This window comes from Dendropsophus ebraccatus, chromosome 6, assembly GCF_027789765.1.
Source record: "Dendropsophus ebraccatus isolate aDenEbr1 chromosome 6, aDenEbr1.pat, whole genome shotgun sequence".
Taxonomy (NCBI): Eukaryota; Metazoa; Chordata; class Amphibia; order Anura; family Hylidae; genus Dendropsophus; species Dendropsophus ebraccatus.
The window spans coordinates 143833568-143854651 of NC_091459.1; the positions used below are offsets into that span (position 1 = coordinate 143833568).

The 21084-nt window shown below is 43.8% G+C and overlaps 1 protein-coding gene across 1 annotated transcript; it reads left to right on the forward strand.

The window, feature by feature from the left end:
* The first annotated feature begins 404 nt into the window (after positions 1-404).
* Positions 405-19687, forward strand: NTSR2 (neurotensin receptor 2). The gene is made up of 4 exons (XM_069974111.1): positions 405-1709; positions 7626-7911; positions 16202-16292; positions 19202-19687. The coding sequence occupies exons 1-4, from the start codon at positions 1062-1064 to the stop codon at positions 19392-19394; spliced, it is 1218 nt and encodes a 405-aa protein (XP_069830212.1). The 5' UTR covers positions 405-1061; the 3' UTR covers positions 19395-19687.
* Positions 19688-21084: the final 1397 nt, after the last annotated feature.

The window sequence follows — 21084 nt, forward strand, 5'->3', positions numbered from 1 at the left end:
TTAAAGGGACAGCACTGCAGTTGCTCTTAAAGGAACGGTACCAAAGTTGCTCTTAAAGGAAGGGTATCAAGAATTAAAGTTTCTCTTAAAGGGAAGTCTCCGTTAAAGGGGTGTTCTCCTGGAAATGCACATCTAGTTTATCCCCCCCCCCCCCCCCCCCCCCGCCTAACCGTTTTATCGTTCTTGGGACTTCTCCTCTAACAATGATTTTGGGGTCAGTGCATAAGATGCGTTCAACGACACACGAACAATTTTCCTTTCATCGTTTAAACGTTGCTGCGGCGTTTACACCTGAGGATTATGCCTTAAATTCCTACAATTGAACAATTGAACAACCATAAAGCATCCAGCGAACATTACGATTGGTTGGTCCTCATCCCGCTTTTTGCTTTGTTGTCTATGAGCCGACGCTTTCATTGTTCTTTTGTTTGCTTTGAAGTCACAAACCTTTCACAGCTCAGTCAAGAACCTCCAGTCTTTCATTCCTTCTTTTTTTCACGAGCTGGGGGGGCAAGATTAACCCCCGTCAGCCCAGTGTATCACCATCGAGATGCCTGATTGAAGGATTTCCATAGAGGATGTCATCTCCTGGCATTGTGCACTCGTTATAACCCCGTCCGGAGGGGGAGGGGGGTCGCCCACCTGTTATCCGTCTCATTTATGTCAATCGGCAAATTATCCAGTTTACAGTACGAGAGTTTAGAGGAGACGACAGGAGCTGATGCTATAGGCAGTCTGAGCCCTCCCTGCCTGCAGACCCCCAGATACCTCCTCTGCCGGCTTTCTGCTGCCGCTCCGACACCACGGTTCTCATCCTTCAACATTTAGTCAGGGCAGAGGAGATGCCACGTGGGACCGGACAGGGATTTTATTATTATACAGCAGACTGGCAGAACTACTAGGTGAGAGCTCATTCATGAGTGTGTGGGATTTGCAGGTGAAGGGGAGCAGATGACTAAGTGGGACTCTCTCAGGGAGGACGCGGAGTGACGTGTGCTCCGCACCTGCCGAAGGAACCTTCTTCCAGTGTTATTCGTACAGTCTGAGGAACTGGTGGAAGGATGGCAGAGGAGACGTCAGCACTGAACAATCTCACTTGGTTCTCGGAGGTGCCCAATGCCACCGGAGACACCACCTCTCACCCATTGGGCGTGGACACCAACCTGTCGTCTAAGGTGTTCATCACCGTCCTCTATGTCCTCATCTTCTTGGTGGGGACCATAGGGAACGTGCTGACCATCCTCCTGGTGCTGAAGAAGTGCAGCCTGCACAGCTTACAGGGCACGGTGCACTACCACCTGGTGAGCCTGGCACTCTCCGACATCCTCATCCTGGTGATCAGCATTCCCATAGAGCTCTATAACTTCATCTGGTTCCATTACCCCTGGGTGTTCGGGGATGCCGTCTGCAGAAGTTACTATTTCCTGCGGGATATCTGCTCCTATGCCACCGTCCTAAACATCGCCAGCCTGAGCTGTGAGCGCTACCTGGCCATCTGCCACCCCATGAAGGCCAAAATGATCATGTCCAGGAGGAGGACGAAGAAGATCCTCTCCGCCATCTGGATCTCCTCCATATTATTTGCCCTGCCCATGGCTTTTATCATGGGGGTGAGGTACCAGAACGTGACCCCAGAAGGAGAGCGCGACCCCTCTTCTTTAGTGTGTACCAGCCTGGTGTCCACTGCCACCCTGAAGATCTTTATACAGGTAACCACAAGATTTATATATGTATTATCATGGCTGAAATTGTGCTTGTATGTAGCAGAGCTGCATTATTTAAAGGGGTAGTTCACACAAAAAAAGATTCTTTCATATCAACTGGTACCAGAATTTGTAATTTACATCTCTTAAGAAATTTCCAGTCTTCCAGTACTAATCAGCTGCTGTATGTCCTGCAGGAAGTGGTGTATTCTTTCCAGTCTGACACAGTGCTCTCTGCTGCCACCTCTGTCCATGTCAGGAACTGTCCAGAGCAGGAGAGGTTTTCTATGGGGATTTGCTACTGTTCTGGACAGTTCCTGACATGGACAGAGGTGGCAGCAGAGAGCACTGTGTCAGACTGGAGAGAATACACCACTTCCTGCAGGACATACAGCAGCTGATAAGTACTTTAAGACTGGAGATTTTTCAATAATGGTAAATTACAAATCTCTGGCACTTTATGGCACCAGTTGATTTGAAAGAAAAAAATGATGAATTACCCCTTTAAGTTTACCAAACCCATAAGAAAAATTGGTTGTGCCAGTTAGCAAATTCAGCTCTGATAAACTCCACTCTGCTGCATCTCTCTATATTTATAAGAAGGATGCAACATCTCCATGGATGACCTGAGCGACAGGTGGGAACGACTCCGATGTGAGAGATGCAGCTGGGCTGAGTGTGTCCTCTGGTATAGCAGAGCTGTGTGTGTCCTCTGGTATAGCAGAGCTGTGTGTGTCCTTTGGTATAGCAGAGCTGTGCGTGTCCTTTGGAATAGCAGAGCTGTGTTTGTCCTTTGGAATTGCAGAGCTGTGTGTGTCCTTTGGTATAGCTGAGCTGAGTTTGTTCTTTGGTATAGCAGAGCTGTGTGTGTCCTTTGGTATAGCAGAGCTGTGTGTGTCCTTTGGTATAGCAGAGCTGTGTGTGTCCTTTGGTATAGCAGAGCTGAGTGTGTCCTTTGGTATAGCAGAGCTGAGTGTGTCCTTTGGTATAGCAGAGCTGAGTGTGTCCTTTGGTATAGCAGAGCTGAGTGTGTCCTTTGGTATAGCAGAGCTGAGTGTGTCCTTTGGTATAGCAGAGCTGAGTGTGTCCTTTGGTATAGCAGAGCTGAGTGTGTCCTTTGGTATAGCAGAGCTGAGTGTGTCCTTTGGTATAGCAGAGCTGAGTGTGTCCTTTGGTATAGCAGAGCTGAGTGTGTCCTTTGGTATAGCAGAGCTGAGTGTGTCCTTTGGTATAGCAGAGCTGAGTGTGTCCTTTGGTATAGCAGAGCTGAGTGTGTCCTTTGGTATAGCAGAGCTGAGTGTGTCCTTTGGTATAGCAGAGCTGAGTGTGTCCTTTGGTATAGCAGAGCTGAGTGTGTCTTTTGGTATAGCAGAGCTGTGTGTGTCTTTTGGCATAGCAGAGCTGTGTGTGTCCTTTGGCATAGCAGAGCTGTGTGTGTCTTTTGGCATAGCAGAGCTGTGTGTGTCTTTTGGCATAGCAGAGCTGTGTGTGTCTTTTGGCATAGCAGAGCTGTGTGTGTCTTTTGGCATAGCAGAGCTGTGTGTGTCTTTTGGCATAGCAGAGCTGTGTGTGTCTTTTGGCATAGCAGAGCTGTGTGTGTCTTTTGGCATAGCAGAGCTGTGTGTGTCTTTTGGCATAGCAGAGCTGTGTGTGTCTTTTGGCATAGCAGAGCTGTGTGTGTCTTTTGGCATAGCAGAGCTGTGTGTGTCTTTTGGCATAGCAGAGCTGTGTGTGTCTTTTGGCATAGCAGAGCTGTGTGTGTCTTTTGGCATAGCAGAGCTGTGTGTGTCTTTTGGCATAGCAGAGCTGTGTGTGTCTTTTGGCATAGCAGAGCTGTGTGTGTCTTTTGGCATAGCAGAGCTGTGTGTGTCTTTTGGCATAGCAGAGCTGTGTGTGTCTTTTGGCATAGCAGAGCTGTGTGTGTCTTTTGGCATAGCAGAGCTGTGTGTGTCTTTTGGCATAGCAGAGCTGTGTGTGTCTTTTGGCATAGCAGAGCTGTGTGTGTCTTTTGGCATAGCAGAGCTGTGTGTGTCTTTTGGCATAGCAGAGCTGTGTGTGTCTTTTGGCATAGCAGAGCTGTGTGTGTCTTTTGGCATAGCAGAGCTGTGTGTGTCTTTTGGCATAGCAGAGCTGTGTGTGTCTTTTGGCATAGCAGAGCTGTGTGTGTCTTTTGGCATAGCAGAGCTGTGTGTGTCTTCTGGTATAGCAGAGCTGTGTGTGAATACATACATCACTGTGATATCACAATCCGGTACTGGTGGTTTCCTTATAGGATTACTGAGGAGCTGATGTACTGATAGATCTAGTAACGCTGACACCTCATGAATCAACCATAAACCAAACGTATTACAGGGGGGCGCTTTGGCGTATCTAATGTCAGACTATGACGTCTATATCTGCTACGAGGATGTGAAGGTTTCTGCTAAAATTTGCACATATATCTGTCATGACTAAAACTATCTCTGTCTGACTAATGATGCCCCGCCCCCTCCTGGTAACCCCACCCACTGTTAGCTAAGATCTATATCTGTAATCTATAATTATCTATATTATCTATAATTGTTCGCCTAGTGGGGCAAAGCTGTTAATTGATCCCCCCCCCCCCCCCCCGCGAAGCAGTGATCAGCCCCATCATAATACAGCCCAGAAGAGATAAAGGGGTACTCCACCAATACAGGGATACTGTGTGAGTATATGAGCGGAGACTGTGACACCCTGACAACCTGCTGTGTGTTCACTAGAATGAGACTAAGCTGCAGCTCCGAGAGTGTCTGACCCTCACGTCTCAGAGACATCCCCTCTGTACGAGCAGAGCGACCCTTTAAGTTTAGCCAGACAGAATGTAGCTGTGGATCCAGAACTAGAAGAAGGAAAATGTAATAGGATTATAGCTCTGCATGATAGAGAGAGAGAGAGAGAGAGAGAGATAGGGGGAGATAGAGAGAGAGAGAGATAGATAGATAGATAGATACGAGATAGATAGGAGATAGATGGATAGATAGGAGATAGATAGATAGATAGGAGATAGATGGATAGATAGGAGATAGATAGATAGATAGATAGATAGGGAATAGATAGATAGATAGATAGATAGATAGATAGATAGATAGGAGATAGATGGATAGATAGGAGATAGATAGATAGATAGATAGATAGATAGATAGATAGATAGATAGATAGGAGATAGATAGATAGATAGATAGATAGGAGATAGATGGATAGATAGATAGATAGATAGATAGATAGATAGATAGATAGATAGATAGGAGATAGATAGATAGATAGATAATAGATAGATAGATAGGAGATAGATAGGAGATAGATAGATAGATAGATAGATAGATAGATAGATAGGAGATAGATAGATAGGAGATAGATAGATAGATAGGAGATAGATAGATAGATAGATAGATAGATAGATAGATAGGAGATAGATAGATAGGTAGATAGATTGATAGATAGATAGATAGATAGATAGGAGATAGATAGATAGATAGGAGATAGATAGATAGATAGATAGATAGATAGATAGATAGATAGATAGGAGATAGATAGATAGATAGATAGATAGATAGATAGATAGATAGATAGGAGATAGATAGGAGATAGATAGGAGATAGATATATAGATAGGTAGATAGATAGATAGATAGATAGATAGATAGGAGATAGATAGGAGATAGATAGGAGATAGATAGGAGATAGATAGGAGATAGATAGATAGGAGATAGATAGATAGATGGATAGGAGATAGATAGATAGATAGATAGATAGATGGATAGGAGATAGATAGATAGATAGATAGGAGATAGATAGATAGATAGATAGGAGATAGATAGATAGGAGATAGATGGATAGATAGATAGATAGATAGATAGATAGATAGATAGATAGATAGATAGATAGATAGATAGAATATACATAGACAGGTAAGGCAGATGTGTGATGGATATTCTGTAGATGTTGTTCTGTCTCTCCCATTTGCTTCTATTACATTCTCCCCTCCAGATATTACAGTATCTCGGTGAATCCTGTAGTTTATTTCCCCTGATTCCGGATACGGCTGTCACCGCGGCATATAACACGTCCTGGCCATAAGCTATCACACTATAACTATACATACAAGCAACAGAATACAGTGGTACCTTGGTATAAGAGTAACTTGGTTTAAGAGCATTTTTGTTTAAGAGCTCACAGTTTTTCAAAATTGTGACTTGGTGTAAGAGCATTGCTTTGGTGTAAGAGCTCCCTGTACTGGGTGGGAGGGGGAGTGGGGGAGGGGCGTGGTCTGCATAGTGGGGTCTACAGCCCTGTACTCTGACCCAGGAAGTCTCCCTCACCTTCCAAATCATAGCAGATCCACTTCAGGCTGGGGCTTACATCAGGGGACAGGACTGTACAGGTAATCTCTCCATAGCTGTAACCCCTCTCTCCCCGGACAGAGGGCGCTGCATGTATGTGCCCACATCTGTCCTCATTCCTCTCTGCAGTCTCTGTCCGCCCTTGTGTTTCCCATCTTCTCCATTCCTGTACAGTAACTTATAATATCACAGATTCTGCTGTTTCTGAATGTTTTTTTAATATATTTTACATTATTCAGAATAATAAATCATTATTTTTGGGGTGTGGAACCAATTGTCTGCAGATCTGTGATTTCTTATGGGAAAATCTGCTTTGGTTTAAGAGTAGATTTGGATTACAAGCGCCGTCCTGGAACGAATTATGCTCGTAATCCGCCTACTAGACTCCTAAGCCCAGAATGAGCAGGAAGTTAAAAGATTCTTATGATTTTTTATGCTACAAAACTATATACATCCATCTGCCCAATGAATCCAAAATTCTTAAAGAAGAGAACCATGATAGAGACCGAGTACGCAGAATATGTGGAGGCAGCGGGATGGGTAACAAGGTGCTTCTCTGGTATATCTCTCATTGGACTATATTGCCAGTGTGTGGCCATAATGTCAGGGAACTAAGGGTATTTGAAAATACTGGAGCTTAATGGGATCTTTTTCTCTCAAATCAACTGGTGTCAGAAAGTTATATAGATTTGTAATTTACTTCTATTTAAAAATCTCCAATCTTCCAGTACTTATCAGCTGCTGTATGTCCTGCATGAAGTGATGTATTCTCTCCAGTCTGACACAATCTGCTCTCTGCTGCCACCTCTGTCCATGTCAGGAACTGTCCAGGGCAAAAGAAACCTCTTCTGCTCTCCAGACTCAAAAGAATATCACTTTCTGCTGGACATACAGCAGCTCATAAGTACGGGAAGACTGGATATTTTTCAGTAGAAGTAAATTACAAGTCTATATATTTTTCTGAAACCAGTTGATTTCATTGAGAAAAAATTTCATCGGGGTACCCCCTTTAACAGAAAACAAAAAGTAAAAATCCAGGGTGGGGGATATGGTAGCATAATAAAGAAGTGATACTTAGCCGTCTCCATGCCCCCACAGCATCACCACTCACAGTCCTCCACCAGCGACATCACAACCTTCCTCGGGATGCCCGCACAGCCAATCAGTGACTGAGGCGGGGCTCTTCTGCAGTCACTGTCTGGCTGCCGGGTAGTTCCTGCTGGGATGACAACACAGAAAGGAGGGAGGAACTGGAGACCGGAGGCGGAAAACGAGCTGGTGGCGCTGTGCTGAGGGGACAAAAATTCTTAAAAAAATGTGTAACATAAAAACATTTATACAATAAGTCATTTTCATGGTGAGTTGACGAATTTCACTACAAAAACTTCCAAGCTCTCCATTTCTAGTGACTAAACAGGACCCTGATAGGGATAAGAATCTGCCCTGATCATTCGGTGATCGCAGATCTCAGATCATTGTCACATGACAAACTGTGCACCTGTATAAAACTGTACCAGCTATTCACTTCCCACCTTTCACACCTGATTTTCACATCCTTGCAGGTCAACGCATTTGTGTCCTTCGTCCTTCCAGTGACCTTGATCGGTGGACTGAACTGCATTACCGTGAATCAGCTCGAGTCCTTACGTTCCCGTTCCTTCTTGGCTGTACACTCTTCTTGCAAGAGCAATAAAGCTTCCAGAGAAGTCCTGGGGTCCCGAAGGTCCGTCTCTTCCTCCACTGGTCTATCAAAGATAAGCGTTGGCGGAACAAGCGGGAAGAAGAACCTGACCGTCTCCAGTGAACCCAACCGCATGCAGGCTCTGCAGCACAGCATTTACATGCTCAGTTAAGAGAGTCGCTCATCTTACTTGTTATATTGATGCATAATTTGTAGATATTATCAGTGTTTAAATTATCATCGTGAAGGGCGTCAGAATCTATACGCTTCATTAACTTTACTTGCAGGAACTCCTCTGTCCAAGGAGAAAATCTCTAGGAATGATGGAACATATATGTTCTTTGTTTTTTATTTGATGGGTAGGTATCACTTATAGCCATAGTGTATAGATAGCCTACCATGGGCCCCAGTGGTAAACCAGTACCATCACCTACTGGAAGAGCTTACCAGAGAAGAGGAACCACTGGGTTGCCTCAAGTATAAAGCAGATACTTATACCAGAGGGTTAAGCCTGAACCAGGGAGTTAACCCCTCGCAAAGAGCCATGGACATGAACACAGGGGGTCCTAGGTTGCTACCCTTGAAGCAACAGCTGACATATAAACATACAAGACACCAAGTCATGGTCCTGAGGCAGAAGAATGAAATAGTGGTGAGACGGAAAGGTCAGGGCAGCAGGGTATCCGAGAAGATTTGGTCTGGCAGAGTTCTCTCGTTTTGTTCTTCAAGCAGAAGATCAGGACAGACAGAAGATTGAGGAACATGGTCAGGAAATTACCAGGTCAACCTTGATCCATTGTAAAACATTCAATATACATTTCTCAAAATAGGAACCAAAAAGTGGGGTCCTTATGAAGCCTACAGGAAGTGGGTATTGCTCAAGAAACAAGTCTACTGGTGGACTCTTTGATGGGATGAGAGTCGTTTGGCTCCTGTAACAGGACTATGAGGGCAACAGGATGCCAGGACCGGCAACATCAACGAGGAAAACAATAAAGGAGCACAAAGTGTTAGGCACAGAAGAGCTGGTGGAGCTGGTGGAACAGTGGTCACGAGTGGAAGGTCAGGTCCAAAGACTCCAAGCTCGGTGGAGCATAAACAATATTTGCATCCAAGACCACATAAAAGTAATTCCAAAAATCAATGGCCAAACTTCCTTAGATGCTTCTCTTTAACATTCACTTGGACCACTTGAGTGTGGCAACGAGATTCGTCCTATAGGCAAGCGCAGGCGGCCACAGGTATCTACATAGTAGAGAACATATCTGTGTTAACTGAGGTCACGGACAAACACAGAGGCTCTTTGACCGATCTACATGGTATAAGACAATATAGTCATTGTGCTCCAAAAGGAATGTAGAGCGTAGCTAGACCACCTCATTGAGTCACCATAGATGCTACCCAAGTAGCTACCGATTAGTTTCAACACTAACCCAACAAGGCTGTCTACACCATACCAAAGGGAAGCGATAGTGCCACCAACTTAGCCAGTTGAGAATGCAGTTGGGACAATAGTAGATGGTTGGAGGTGGTGTTAGTAGCCTTGGAACTGTGGAAACACTTCATCTCTGTAGCAGTATTATCTCTGCCACCCAACACCAGCACCAACAATAGCATCATCTGCTGATCTCAGTGAAGGTGGAGAGAGAAGCTGATCTACAGTGTATTGGAAAGGTGGGGGAAAGTAGATCACATCATAGTAGTCATTGATGGAATGACCTCCTGTCCTCAGGTGCCCCATTGATAGTTCAAAGTGCAAAGAGTAGGTTCTTGCCCCCGATCTTGTCACTCGCCTTTCGAAGAAGGTCCATGTAACGCTACATTTCACCCAAAGTAAATAATAAATATGTAATAATGTATATATAATAGTCCGGCCATTTACAGAATCTGAGAACATAACAAGGAAGCATTGCTTACCTCTCCCGCTGCCTGCGATGTGCCGCCTGACAACACCCGGAACACGACAGAAGGCATTTTTCCCCGAGTTGTGATGACGGGGAAAATGCCGGTCCTAGCTGATGGACAGCATGCTCAGCCAATCAGTGACTGGAGCAGCATCCCACCCAGTCCATCAACCAGGCCATGACATCGGCTCCGCTGGAGATTCCAGAGCACTGGAGAGCACTGGGGAGAGGTGAGTCTGGATAGTTTGTTATGTCCCCCCCCCCCCCCTCTTCTTCAAATAAATAAAAGGAAAATTAATTACGTTTTTCCATCATCCTCCCAAAAAAGATTTAGAGTAGAACTCCGGACAGAACACTGTTTTTCTAATATTCCTGGTAAGGGCCCTATTCCACAGGACGATTATCGTTCAAAAAATCGTTAGATCGTTCGGATTTGAATGATAATCGTTTAGTGTAATAACAGGCAACGGGTAAACGGCCAACGAGAAATTGTTGATCGTTTAATAGGATATTTAATAGGATAGCGCTGCCGTTGGTCCTGGTCGCTGGTCGCTTCCCGGTGAAGGGAAGGGACCAGGGACGTGACATGGCAGACCCCCTCAGCCATTCAGCGGCAGATATGGGACCCTGCTAGAGCTGCTGACTGGCTGAGGGGGTCTGCCATGTCACGTCCCAGGTCCCTTCTCATCACCAGGAAGCAGCCAGGGACCAGAGCGGCCCTTCCCAGGAATATTAGAAAAAAGTGTCCTGCCCGGAGTTCTCCTTTAATAAAAGTTCATCAATAAGCTACATAAATGCAGAAAAGGCATCAATAACAAACAAAGGGGGAGATTTATCAAACATGGTGTAAAGTGAGACTGGCTCAGTCGCCCCTAGCAACCAATCAGATTCCACCTTTCATTCCTCACAGACTCTTTGGAAAATGAAAGGTGGAATCTGATTGGTTGCTAGGGGCAACTGAGCCCGTCTCACTTTACACCATGTCTGATAAATCTCCCCATGTGTAGCCTGTAGCTATGCTCCTAGATGTAATATCATGAAGATATAGGACAGGTCCGGTAATCCCGCGTGATACCCGCCTCCTACATTCACAATATCTTAGATGTGGCCAATATGACATTACCAGAGTGAATATATTGATCGCCGATCCCCATGTGACGTCCCCGGATTGTCCCTTTAATGTGACTGCAGACAATCTATGTGCAGATGAGATCACGCTGATTGTAGAAGAATGCTGAGAGAGTAATTGGATGTGACACCATGTATATTATCCCTATAATGACTATATTGTGAGCAGCGTGCACAGCTGAGGGGGACGACACCACCACTCGATATAAGGCCGGATGAATAAGAGCTGTGATTACACGCATCATAACATACTCCATGGATAACAGATTTATTTAGAGGTTCTTTGCTAAAAGTTAAAGGGGTACTCCAGCAAAAAAATCTTTTAAATCAACTGGTGTCAGAAAGTTATATAGATTTGTGATTTGCTTCTATTAAAAAATCTCAAGTCTTCCAGTACTTATCAGCTGCTGTATGTCCTGCAGGAAGTGGTGTATTCTCTCCAGTCTGACACAGTGCTCTCTGCTGCCATCTCTGTCCGTGTCAGGAACTGTCCAGAGCAGGAGAGGTTTTCTATGGGGATTTGCTGCTTCTGGACATAGGTGGCAGCAGAGAGCACTGTGTCAGACTGGAGAGAATACACCACTTCCTGCAGGACATACAGCAGCTGATAAGTACTGGAAGACTGGAGATTTTTTTTTTTTTACAGCACTTTCTGGCTCCAGTTGATTTAAAAGAAAAACCTTTTTTTGAGCACAACCCCTTCAAAGGGGTACTCCAGGCAGTGCCCAGGTTTATCACCAATCCGAAATTTAAGGGGCCAGCTAGGACACCAGCTTTGAGGTGGCCTGATAAGGTACTAGAACCTTCTTTCAGTTTTCCCCAAAAAAACTTGGGTGAGGTTAACACTAAAATTTGTATAGGAGTAGAATAAGTAGTAGTCTACCACTTATTCTACTCCTATACAATTTTTGTGTTTACCCTTTAAAATAAGTGGGGACAATAATTATCTTCGATACATATCTACCTGGGATAAGGCTTCATTTTAGATTTGTGAGGTTAACACGGCATTTTTGCAATCTGTTTTATGCAAAAAAAAAAGGATGAAAAACAGATGTATTTGGTGCTTCCATTTTGATTCGTTTTTTTCATTGACTTCCATTATTTAAAAAAAAAACCCTTATAAAAAGAATGGATCAAGCGCATCTGTTTTTCATAATGTACACAAAAATGCGGTAGAAAAAAGGAGGCGTTTTGGATCCTTTTTTTTTTTTATAATGGAAGTCAATGGGAAAATGATGTAAACAGATGCAAACAAATACATCTGTTTTTTTTATGTTTTTTTGCAAAAAAAAAAAATGGATGAAAAAAACAGATTGCAAAAATGCAGCGTGAACCCAGCTTAATCCTTTGGCTCTAATAATATAATTAGAGATAAGTGAACCTCGAGCATGCTCCCTGCAGCCACCGGTGATCACGTGCCGCACGCTCGGGTTGTCAGTGAGCCTATACTGCTATTATATGAAGTCTTGTTTTAGTAGTGTATGGTGCTGTTATAAAAGATATTGTTTAGGCGCTATAGTGGTGCTGATATATAAGGAGGTATTATCCATACTCTCTATAGTGGTGCTGATATATAAGGAGGTATTATACATACTCTCTATAGTGGTGCTAGCCGGGATATTTGCTTCTTATGCTGTTGGCTTTGTTGTTTGAGCATTATATATACTTGATACAGAGCTATACAATAGACTTCTACCTGGGATGAGTACAGTGGTCAGAGTTTTCTGATTACACCCGCGCTGTGAGATAGAGTACGTAGGCTTCTAGCAACTTTGCTCTATCCGCATAAATTCCTCTGTAACATAACATATAACCCAGTATAATATATAACCCAGTATAATATATAACCCAGTATAACATAACATATAACCCAGTATAATATATAACCCAGTATAACATAACATATAACCCAGTATAATATATAACCCAGTATAACATATAACCCAGTATAATATATAACCCAGTATAACATAACATATAACCCAGTATAATATATAACCCAGTATAACATATAACCCAGTATAACATATAACCCAGTATAACATAACATATAACCCAGTATAACATATAACCCAGTATAACATATAACCCAGTATAATATATAACCCAGTATAACATAACATATAACCCAGTATAACATATAACCCAGTATAACATATAACCCAGTATAACATAATATATAACCCAGTATAGCATATAACCCAGTATAACATAACATATAACCCAGTATAATATATAACCCAGTATAATATATAACCCAGTATAACATATAACCCAGTATAACATATAACCCAGTATAATATATAACCCAGTATAATATATAACCCAGTATAACATAACATATAACCCAGTATAATATATAACCCAGTATAATATATAACCCAGTATAATATATAACCCAGTATAACATATAACCCAGTATAATATATAACCCAGTATAACATATAACCCAGTATAACATATAACCCAGTATAATATATAACCCAGTATAACATATAACCCAGTATAACATATAACCCAGTATAATATATAACCCAGTATAATATATAACCCAGTATAATATATAACCCAGTATAACATATAACCCAGTATAACATAATATATAACCCAGTATAGCATATAACCCAGTATAACATAACATATAACCCAGTATAACATATAACCCAGTATAACATAATATATAACCCAGTATAGCATATAACCCAGTATAACATAACATATAACCCAGTATAACATATAACCCAGTATAACATAATATATAACCCAGTATAGCATATAACCCAGTATAACATAACATATAACCCAGTATAACATATAACCCAGTATAACATATAACCCAGTATAACATATAACTCCAGAGCTGTCACCGTACAATGGAAACACTTTAGCTCGAGGTCATTACACGGATACAGAAGAGTCGCCGCGAGTTCTCGGATGATTCATGAGGTTTTGTTTAGAAGTAAAAAAAAAAAATCGAATTCACCAGATACCGACAATGTTCCTGCAGCCACTGACTGTTCTATCAATATCCCCACATAACAGCGTTAGGATGTGACCTCCACTGATGTCGCTGTATTCAGCCTCCGGAGCCGGCAGATGACCCTGGTAACATCATCTCGCTGTTTAATAGGAGCTTAGTACATACCAGAGTGTTATTTCGGCTGATATTACATGTAATGCCTTGTGAATAGCTTTTTTAAATCAAGAGCAGCAGCAAATCCCCATAGAAAACCTCTCCTGCTCTAGACAGTTCCTGACATGGACAGAGGTGGCAGCAGAGAGCACTGTGTCAGACTGGAGAGAATACGCAACTTTCTGCAGGGCATACAGCAGCTGATAAGTACTGGAAGACTGGAGATTTTTAAATACAAGTAAAATCAGTATAACTTTTAAAGGGACCAAAAGTAATTGGACAATTGTCTCCCTGGCTGTTTCGTTAGGTCATTCTCAATTAAGTAGATAAATCGATTTGATTTGAAGTTTGGTGAAGAACATGCGGTCAGAGGACACGAGGCATCACAGCTGCAAAAACTGCAAAAAAAAAAAACTACAATATTAGGAGCGGCAAAATGTACAGTTCGCTAGATCCTGAGAATGAAATCGCCGGTGACCCCATCAATGCTGATAGATCTGGAGACCAACAGAGGGCGACAGTGGTGGATGGTGGCAGAAGAACGTCCATGGTGAAGAAGAACCCCTGCACGGCCGTCCAGGTGACCACCACCCTCCAGGATGTAGTTATATCCAGATCCAGATCTACCATAGAGAGACAGGGTGCGAGACTCATAGCCTCAAGGAGAAGATGGATGGATTGTACCTCCCTAAAATACATCTAAAAAGCCGACAGATCTGGAAGAACGTTCTTTGGGCCTGCTGGTGGGTTCTGGTGTTGTGGAGGCTACTTGTCACAGTGGCCAGGAGCGGTAACACCCACCCCCAGACACACCGTGACCTTGGTTAGGACTAAGGTGTAGGGGCAGAGATGACAGAGTCCCACTGTACTTAAAAAAGGTTCTGTAGTGCAAAACAGTGAGAAACAGTGCTCAGGTACTTAGTGTAAAAATAATCAGCAATGATACTGCAACAGGTAGATAGGTGAGATGATAGAAGAAACTGTAACAGGTGTCAGGGACCGGATAGGAGGGCCCCTGCCTAATGTACTATGTACTCTGACGGGATGTGGTGAAGTGTCTCTTTAGTGTTGAAGATATCCTCATACTCATGTATGGAGTTTCAGTTATCTCACCTAACCACCTTCTGCCCCACAGTGTCGGGTGACCCGTCCTCTGGGGTAGTACGAGTCCCAGGTCTCTGATCTGGGTGGAGCTGGCTTGTAGTGTCCTTCCTACTAAGCTGAGTGTCTGTCAGTAGAGAGCGGCTTTCTGGCACTGTGCTCTATTGCAGGTACAGTCTTGAAGTATCCGTCTCTTTTCTCCAAGGTGGTCGACTGTCCTGTTTTAGCTGTATGTCCATGGTGCAGGGAAGGGTGAAGACTCTCTTGTCTCTGGTTTCCCTAGGGGTCTACCCATGAAGGTTGGGAAACGAGCTGTGAAAAAAAACAGGTCTGCTCTCTTTTTTCTCTGGAACCAGACTGATCCCTACAGGAAGTGCAGACTAAAGAGGCCAGAGAGTGTGTGTACCTAGACCTAGTGTTATCTGCAGCTGCGCTGTGAGAGTGGCATCTAGTGGTTGGAGAAAGGAACAGCGGCCTCCTGTCCTAACCTGTGACATTAGAGTGAGAGACTTCTATCAAGGTGTAAGAAGAGAAAAGAAAACATGTAGCGTAACACTACACACTTCCTGCAGGACATTCAGCAGCTGAAAAGTGCTGGAAAACTGGAGATTTATTTAAAAAAAAAAAAGTAAATTACAAATCTCTGGCACTTGAAGGAAAACATTTTTTTGGTGAAAAATCCCTTTAAAGGAGAAGTCCCACCATACAAAAAAAAGTCAGACAGGCAGGGAGAGCGGGAAAATAATACAAAAGTAAACTCACCCCTCCTCGTGCTCCATAGTGCCGCCCCAGGATCCTGCTTACAGCCATCATATCCTGCAGCTCTTCTACCTGGAAAGTCATGTACTCAGCTGAGCAATTGCCCGCTCAGCCAATCAGTGAGTGGGGCGGGACATCCCTGCAGTCACTGACTGGCTGAGCGGGCAATTGCTGGAAGAAACAGGTATGTGACCTTTCCGATTTCCAGGTAAAGATGACAGCAACAGGCACGGGGGCGGGTGAGTTTGCTTGTTTATTGTTTTCTAACACTCCCCTGCTGGCCTGACTTCCCCTTTAATTTTTGATGTGTTACTGTGAAATATCCCCCTGAATCGTTGAGGCTTTGGCTGCACCCGCAGTGTCCGTCACATTATACTTCCTGTAATTTACTGAGATTCATTCAGGATATTGATAATTCTCTGTCATTCGCAGGAGCCATTGTGATTGCCTACTTTGTGTGCTGGCTGCCGTACCACACCAGGAGACTCATGTTCTGCTACATCCCAGATAACAAGTGGTCTGAGTGAGTGCCTGCTGCTTTTATTCATCCCATCCTGCCATACAGATCCACCTCTCTTCATACAGGGAAAATTAAAGGAGTACTCTGACATCAAACACGTTGCAGAAGCATATAGCATTGCTTACTGGAGCTCATCTCTACTGCTTACCTGTCTGCCCGATCTGAAGCCACCAAAAATCCATTTGTTTTTGGGTCTTTATCTGGTTGTGCAGTTGCTCAGTACTATAATACCCAGAAAACATTACTTAAAGGAGAAGTCCGGCCAAAATTAATTTTTGATATGTTGTTACTTATGAAAAGTTATACAAATTTCTAATGTACATTAATTATGGGAAATGCACATATAGGGCTATTTCCCTTAATTTAGTAGATCAGGAAGTGTTAGAATTCTCTCAGATCCAGTGACGTCACGACGAAAGGTGTAATTCCTATGGAGTGCCCAGCAGGGGGCGCTCCCTATATAGAAGTCTATGGGACTTTATTGTTTCTATGGATTTCTATGTAATGTAATGTAATGTAGTGTGCAGTGCTTTATTGAATGAATACATCTATGGAATACTTTGGGGAGCAAGTGTCCTTGCTCCCCAAAGTATTGCATAAATGTATTCATTCAATACATTAGGATATCACAGTAAGCCCGCCGATCCACCGCATTCCCACCGATCCGCCGCATTCCCGCCGATCCGCCGCATATACACTGAACTACAGCTCCCATCATCATCAGGTGATGGGAGCTGTAGCTGGGTTATACCTATGACTTGCCTGCCGCCGCTAATGCCACTGCTTATGCCGCCGGGCGCAGGGGGAGCCGCTCAGTACACAGGAGCGCTCCCCCCTCCTCCTCCTCCTTCCGCGATACCTTCCCCCTATAGCACTGCTGACTCCCCGCCTGGCCGCCGCTCTCTGCTCTCATATACCGGCTTCCGATGCTTCCTGGTGTCCGCGCTGATGCATTGGGAGCCGGTATATGAGAGCGGAGAGCGGCGGCCAGGCGAGGAGTCAGCAGTGGTATAGGGAGAAGGTATCCCGGAAGGAGGAGGAGGAGGGGGGAGCGCTCCTGTGTACTGAGCACCCCCCCCCCCCCTGCGCCCGGCGGCATAAGCAGTGGCATCGCAGGCAAGTCAGCCATAACCCAGCTATGGCTCCCATCACCTGCTCATACTATAAGCAGATGATGGGAGCAGTAGTTCAGTGTATATGCGGCGGATTGGCGGGAATGCGGCGGATCGGCGGGAGTGCGGCCGATCGGCGGGCTTACTGTGATATCCTAATGTATTGAATGAGTACATTTATGCAATACTTTGGGGAGCAGGGACACTTGCTCCCCAAAGTATTCCATAGATGTATTCATTCAATAAAGCACTGTACACTACACTACATTACATTACATTACATAGAAATCCATAGAAACAATAAAGTCCCATAGACTTCTATATAGAGAGCGCCCCCTGCTGGGCACTCCATAGGAATTACACCTTTCGTCGTGACGTCACTGGATCAGAGAGAATTCTAACACTTCCTGATCTACTAAATTAAGGGAAATAGCCCTATATGTGCATTTCCCATAATTAATGTACATTAGAAATTTGTATAACTTTTCATAAGTAACAACATATCAAAAATTAATTTTGGCCGGACTTCTCCTTTAACCACAACTCTCTATCACAGATCTCCCACCCTGCCTACTCCCCTCCAACAGCACTCCTGCCGGTTCCCCACCCAAAGCTGTTGCAGAACAGCTCAATGAGGTTGCAGCACCCTCAGCCTTCACTCCCTGTCTGCTCTTTCTGTAGCATCATTCATGCTGTAAACACACCCCACTTTCCCTATATGTTCTAATATATATATATATATATATATATATATATATATATAATCTATATCTCAGGGAGATGGTAGGCTGGAGGGGCTTGTGAGAGATCAGGATCTGCCAGGATTCCATAGATGACAGCACAATATAAGTTCCCTATTAATCATTAATAATTCCCCGATTAATAGGAAACTTTCGTTGTGTGAACATAGCCTTAAAGGGAATGTGTCACCTAAATTTTCTTTTAGGGTAGCTTCACACATACCGTATCACAACAAATTTTACAGTGCGGATTTAATCCTGCGTTTATTCACTTAGCCAAATTTGCTGCGGATCCGCAGCAGAAAATCAGCTGCGATACAGTACGTGTGAAGCTACCCTTACTGATTAGTGTTAGAGTCAGATACTAAAACTTGTTCTTTTCTTCTAATCTATTTCTATTTTCTGACTGTAATTTTTTTTATTTTACTTTGTATATATTGTTATGGGGGTGGGCATATTGCCTGGGCTGTTTTGAACAGCATTTAGTTACATGCTTTACAGCAAGGCTCATGGATATAGACGACAATAGACAGAGTCTGTCCCCTTCAGATGAATGTGAAACATTACTGAGCATGCTCTACTGAAGACACAAAAATCTGAGACAGCTGATGTAAACAAGTCTCTGGAAGGCTTTATCTGCAACATTGTAGCTTCTTTGTAATGCAGGGAGGGTTAATCTTAGGTCAACTCACTGTGATTAACCATCCCAGCATTACAAAGAAGCTACAAGGTTGCAGATACAGCCTGCCAGAGACTTGTTTACCCCAGCTGTCTCAGAAGGGAGGGGAAGGAGGGGGAGACAGAGAGAAAAGCACACACATAGATTTTTGTGTCTTCAGCAGAAAGCAGCAGCTAAGAACTGGGGGAAGGAGACTGAATAGATAATAACAAGTATGGAAGGAATTGTTAGTCTCACCATGGGCAGGAACATATCAAAAGTTATTTTTGAGAGGAATACCCCTTTAACTTATAATGTAAAATATGACACTCAATGGAGTTGCCTTCCAATCTACCTCTGACTTGTGTCTGCCGTCACTGATTTGGTGCTTTTCTCCTGCAGTTTCCTGTATACCTTCTACCACTACTTCTACATGCTGACCAACACATTGTTCTACGTCAGCTCTGCTGTCAACCCAGTCCTCTACAACGTGGTCTCTTCTTCCTTCCGACAACTCTTCCTGCAGACTGTGGGCCTTTCCTGCAGTAAGAGCAGCATGAGCCTCTCTGTATCCACCACCTCCACCAGTGGATAGTACTGTGCGCTGTGTATGTACCGGCATCACCTGCACAGTACGGCAATGTGTCACTGACTGGCGGGCGGCTACAAATGTACGTGTCATCGGTTATGTCCTTAGTTCTGAAGCCTTGGACTGTACATTAGTGTTCTATGTCATAGGTGCTCGGACCTGACCATTCAATGACATCACAAGTGTGTGGACTCTGTATAAGCATCTACAACCACGATCTGATACTGGAGGACATCAGTCACTAATCTACGAAGATCACCCAGAGGATCAAAGTCTCTCGAAACATCAGCAGTCTCACCTTCCTGTCAATTTCATAGAGTAACTGACTTCATGTTCCTGCTGTACACTCTAGCAGGAATTCAGCCAACTCTGTTTCCCTCCCACTATGTGGGAAAGATTATAGTCAAGAAGATGTAGTGGGAGGGACATGGAGTTGGCTGAATCCTGGCTAGAGAGTACAGCAGGAACAGGAAGTTACAGGACTTCATGGAGTTTTATATTAGACTGTAAAAATGAGTTCACCGAAAATCCTTTTAAAGGGGTACTCCTGCAGGAAGTGATGTACTCTTTCCAGTCTGACACAGTGCTCTCTGCTGCCACCTCTGTCCATGTCAGGAACTGTCCAGAGCAGCAGCAAATCCCCATAGAAAACCTCTCCTGCTCTGGACAGTTCCTGACATGGACAGAGGTGGCAGCAGAGAGCGCTGTGTCAGACTGGAAAGAATACATCACTTCCTGCCGGACATACAGCAGCTGATAAGTACTGGAAGACTTGAGTTTTTAAAAAAAGGAGTACATTTCAAATCTATATAACTTCCTGACACTGGATGATTTGAAGCCAACAAAAAAAATAATAAAAAATCTCCGGAGTACCCCTTTAATAAAGAGATAGTACATGCCGGAGGTGTCTGAGGGCACTGGGGCCCATTCTAAATACCAAAGTGACCAATGAATGTCATAAAGCCCAACAAGTACAGGACACACGTGTGTAGGTGAGTGTTGGGCAACCTGTAGTATGATGGCTCGATATCGCCTTCAGGTGCTGCGGCCCCCTTTACCCTCAGTATGTGGTATGGGTGGGGACCACTCATACAGAGGAGGGACCACACTCTATTATAGAGGGATAGAAGATACAGAGACCACCCTCTATTATAGGGGATAGGAGATACAGGGACCACTCTCTATTATAGAGGGATAGAAGATACAGGGACCACACTCTATTATAGAGGGATAGAAGATACAGGGACCACCCTCTATTATAGAGGGATAGAAGATACAGAGACCACCCTCTATTATAGGGGATAGGAGATACAGGGACCACTCTCTATTATAGAGGGATAGAAGATACAGGGATCACCCTCTATTATAGGGAATAGAAGATACAGGGACCACCCTCTATTATAGAGGGATAGGGAATACAGGGACCACACTCTATTATAGGGAATACAGGGACCACCCTCTATTATAGGAGATACAGGGACCACTCTCTGTTATAGGGGATAGAAGATACAGGGACCACCCTCTATTATAGAGGGATAGGGAATACAGGGACCACACTCTATTATAGGGGATACAGGGACCACCCTCTATTATAGGGGATACAGGGACCACCCTCTATTATAGGGGATAGGAGATACAGGGACCCCCCTCTATTATAGGGGATAGGAGATACAGGGACCACTCTTTATTATAGAGG

Coding starts and splice junctions, on each gene's coding strand:
- NTSR2 (XM_069974111.1), top strand. CDS start 1,062: ATGGCAGAGGAGACGTCAGCACTGAACAATCTCACTTGGTTCTCGGAG. Junction 1,710..7,625: donor CCCTGAAGATCTTTATACAG/GTAACCACAAGA, acceptor ACATCCTTGCAG/GTCAACGCATTTGTGTCCTT. Junction 7,912..16,201: donor GCACAGCATTTACATGCTCA/GTTAAGAGAGTC, acceptor TGTCATTCGCAG/GAGCCATTGTGATTGCCTAC.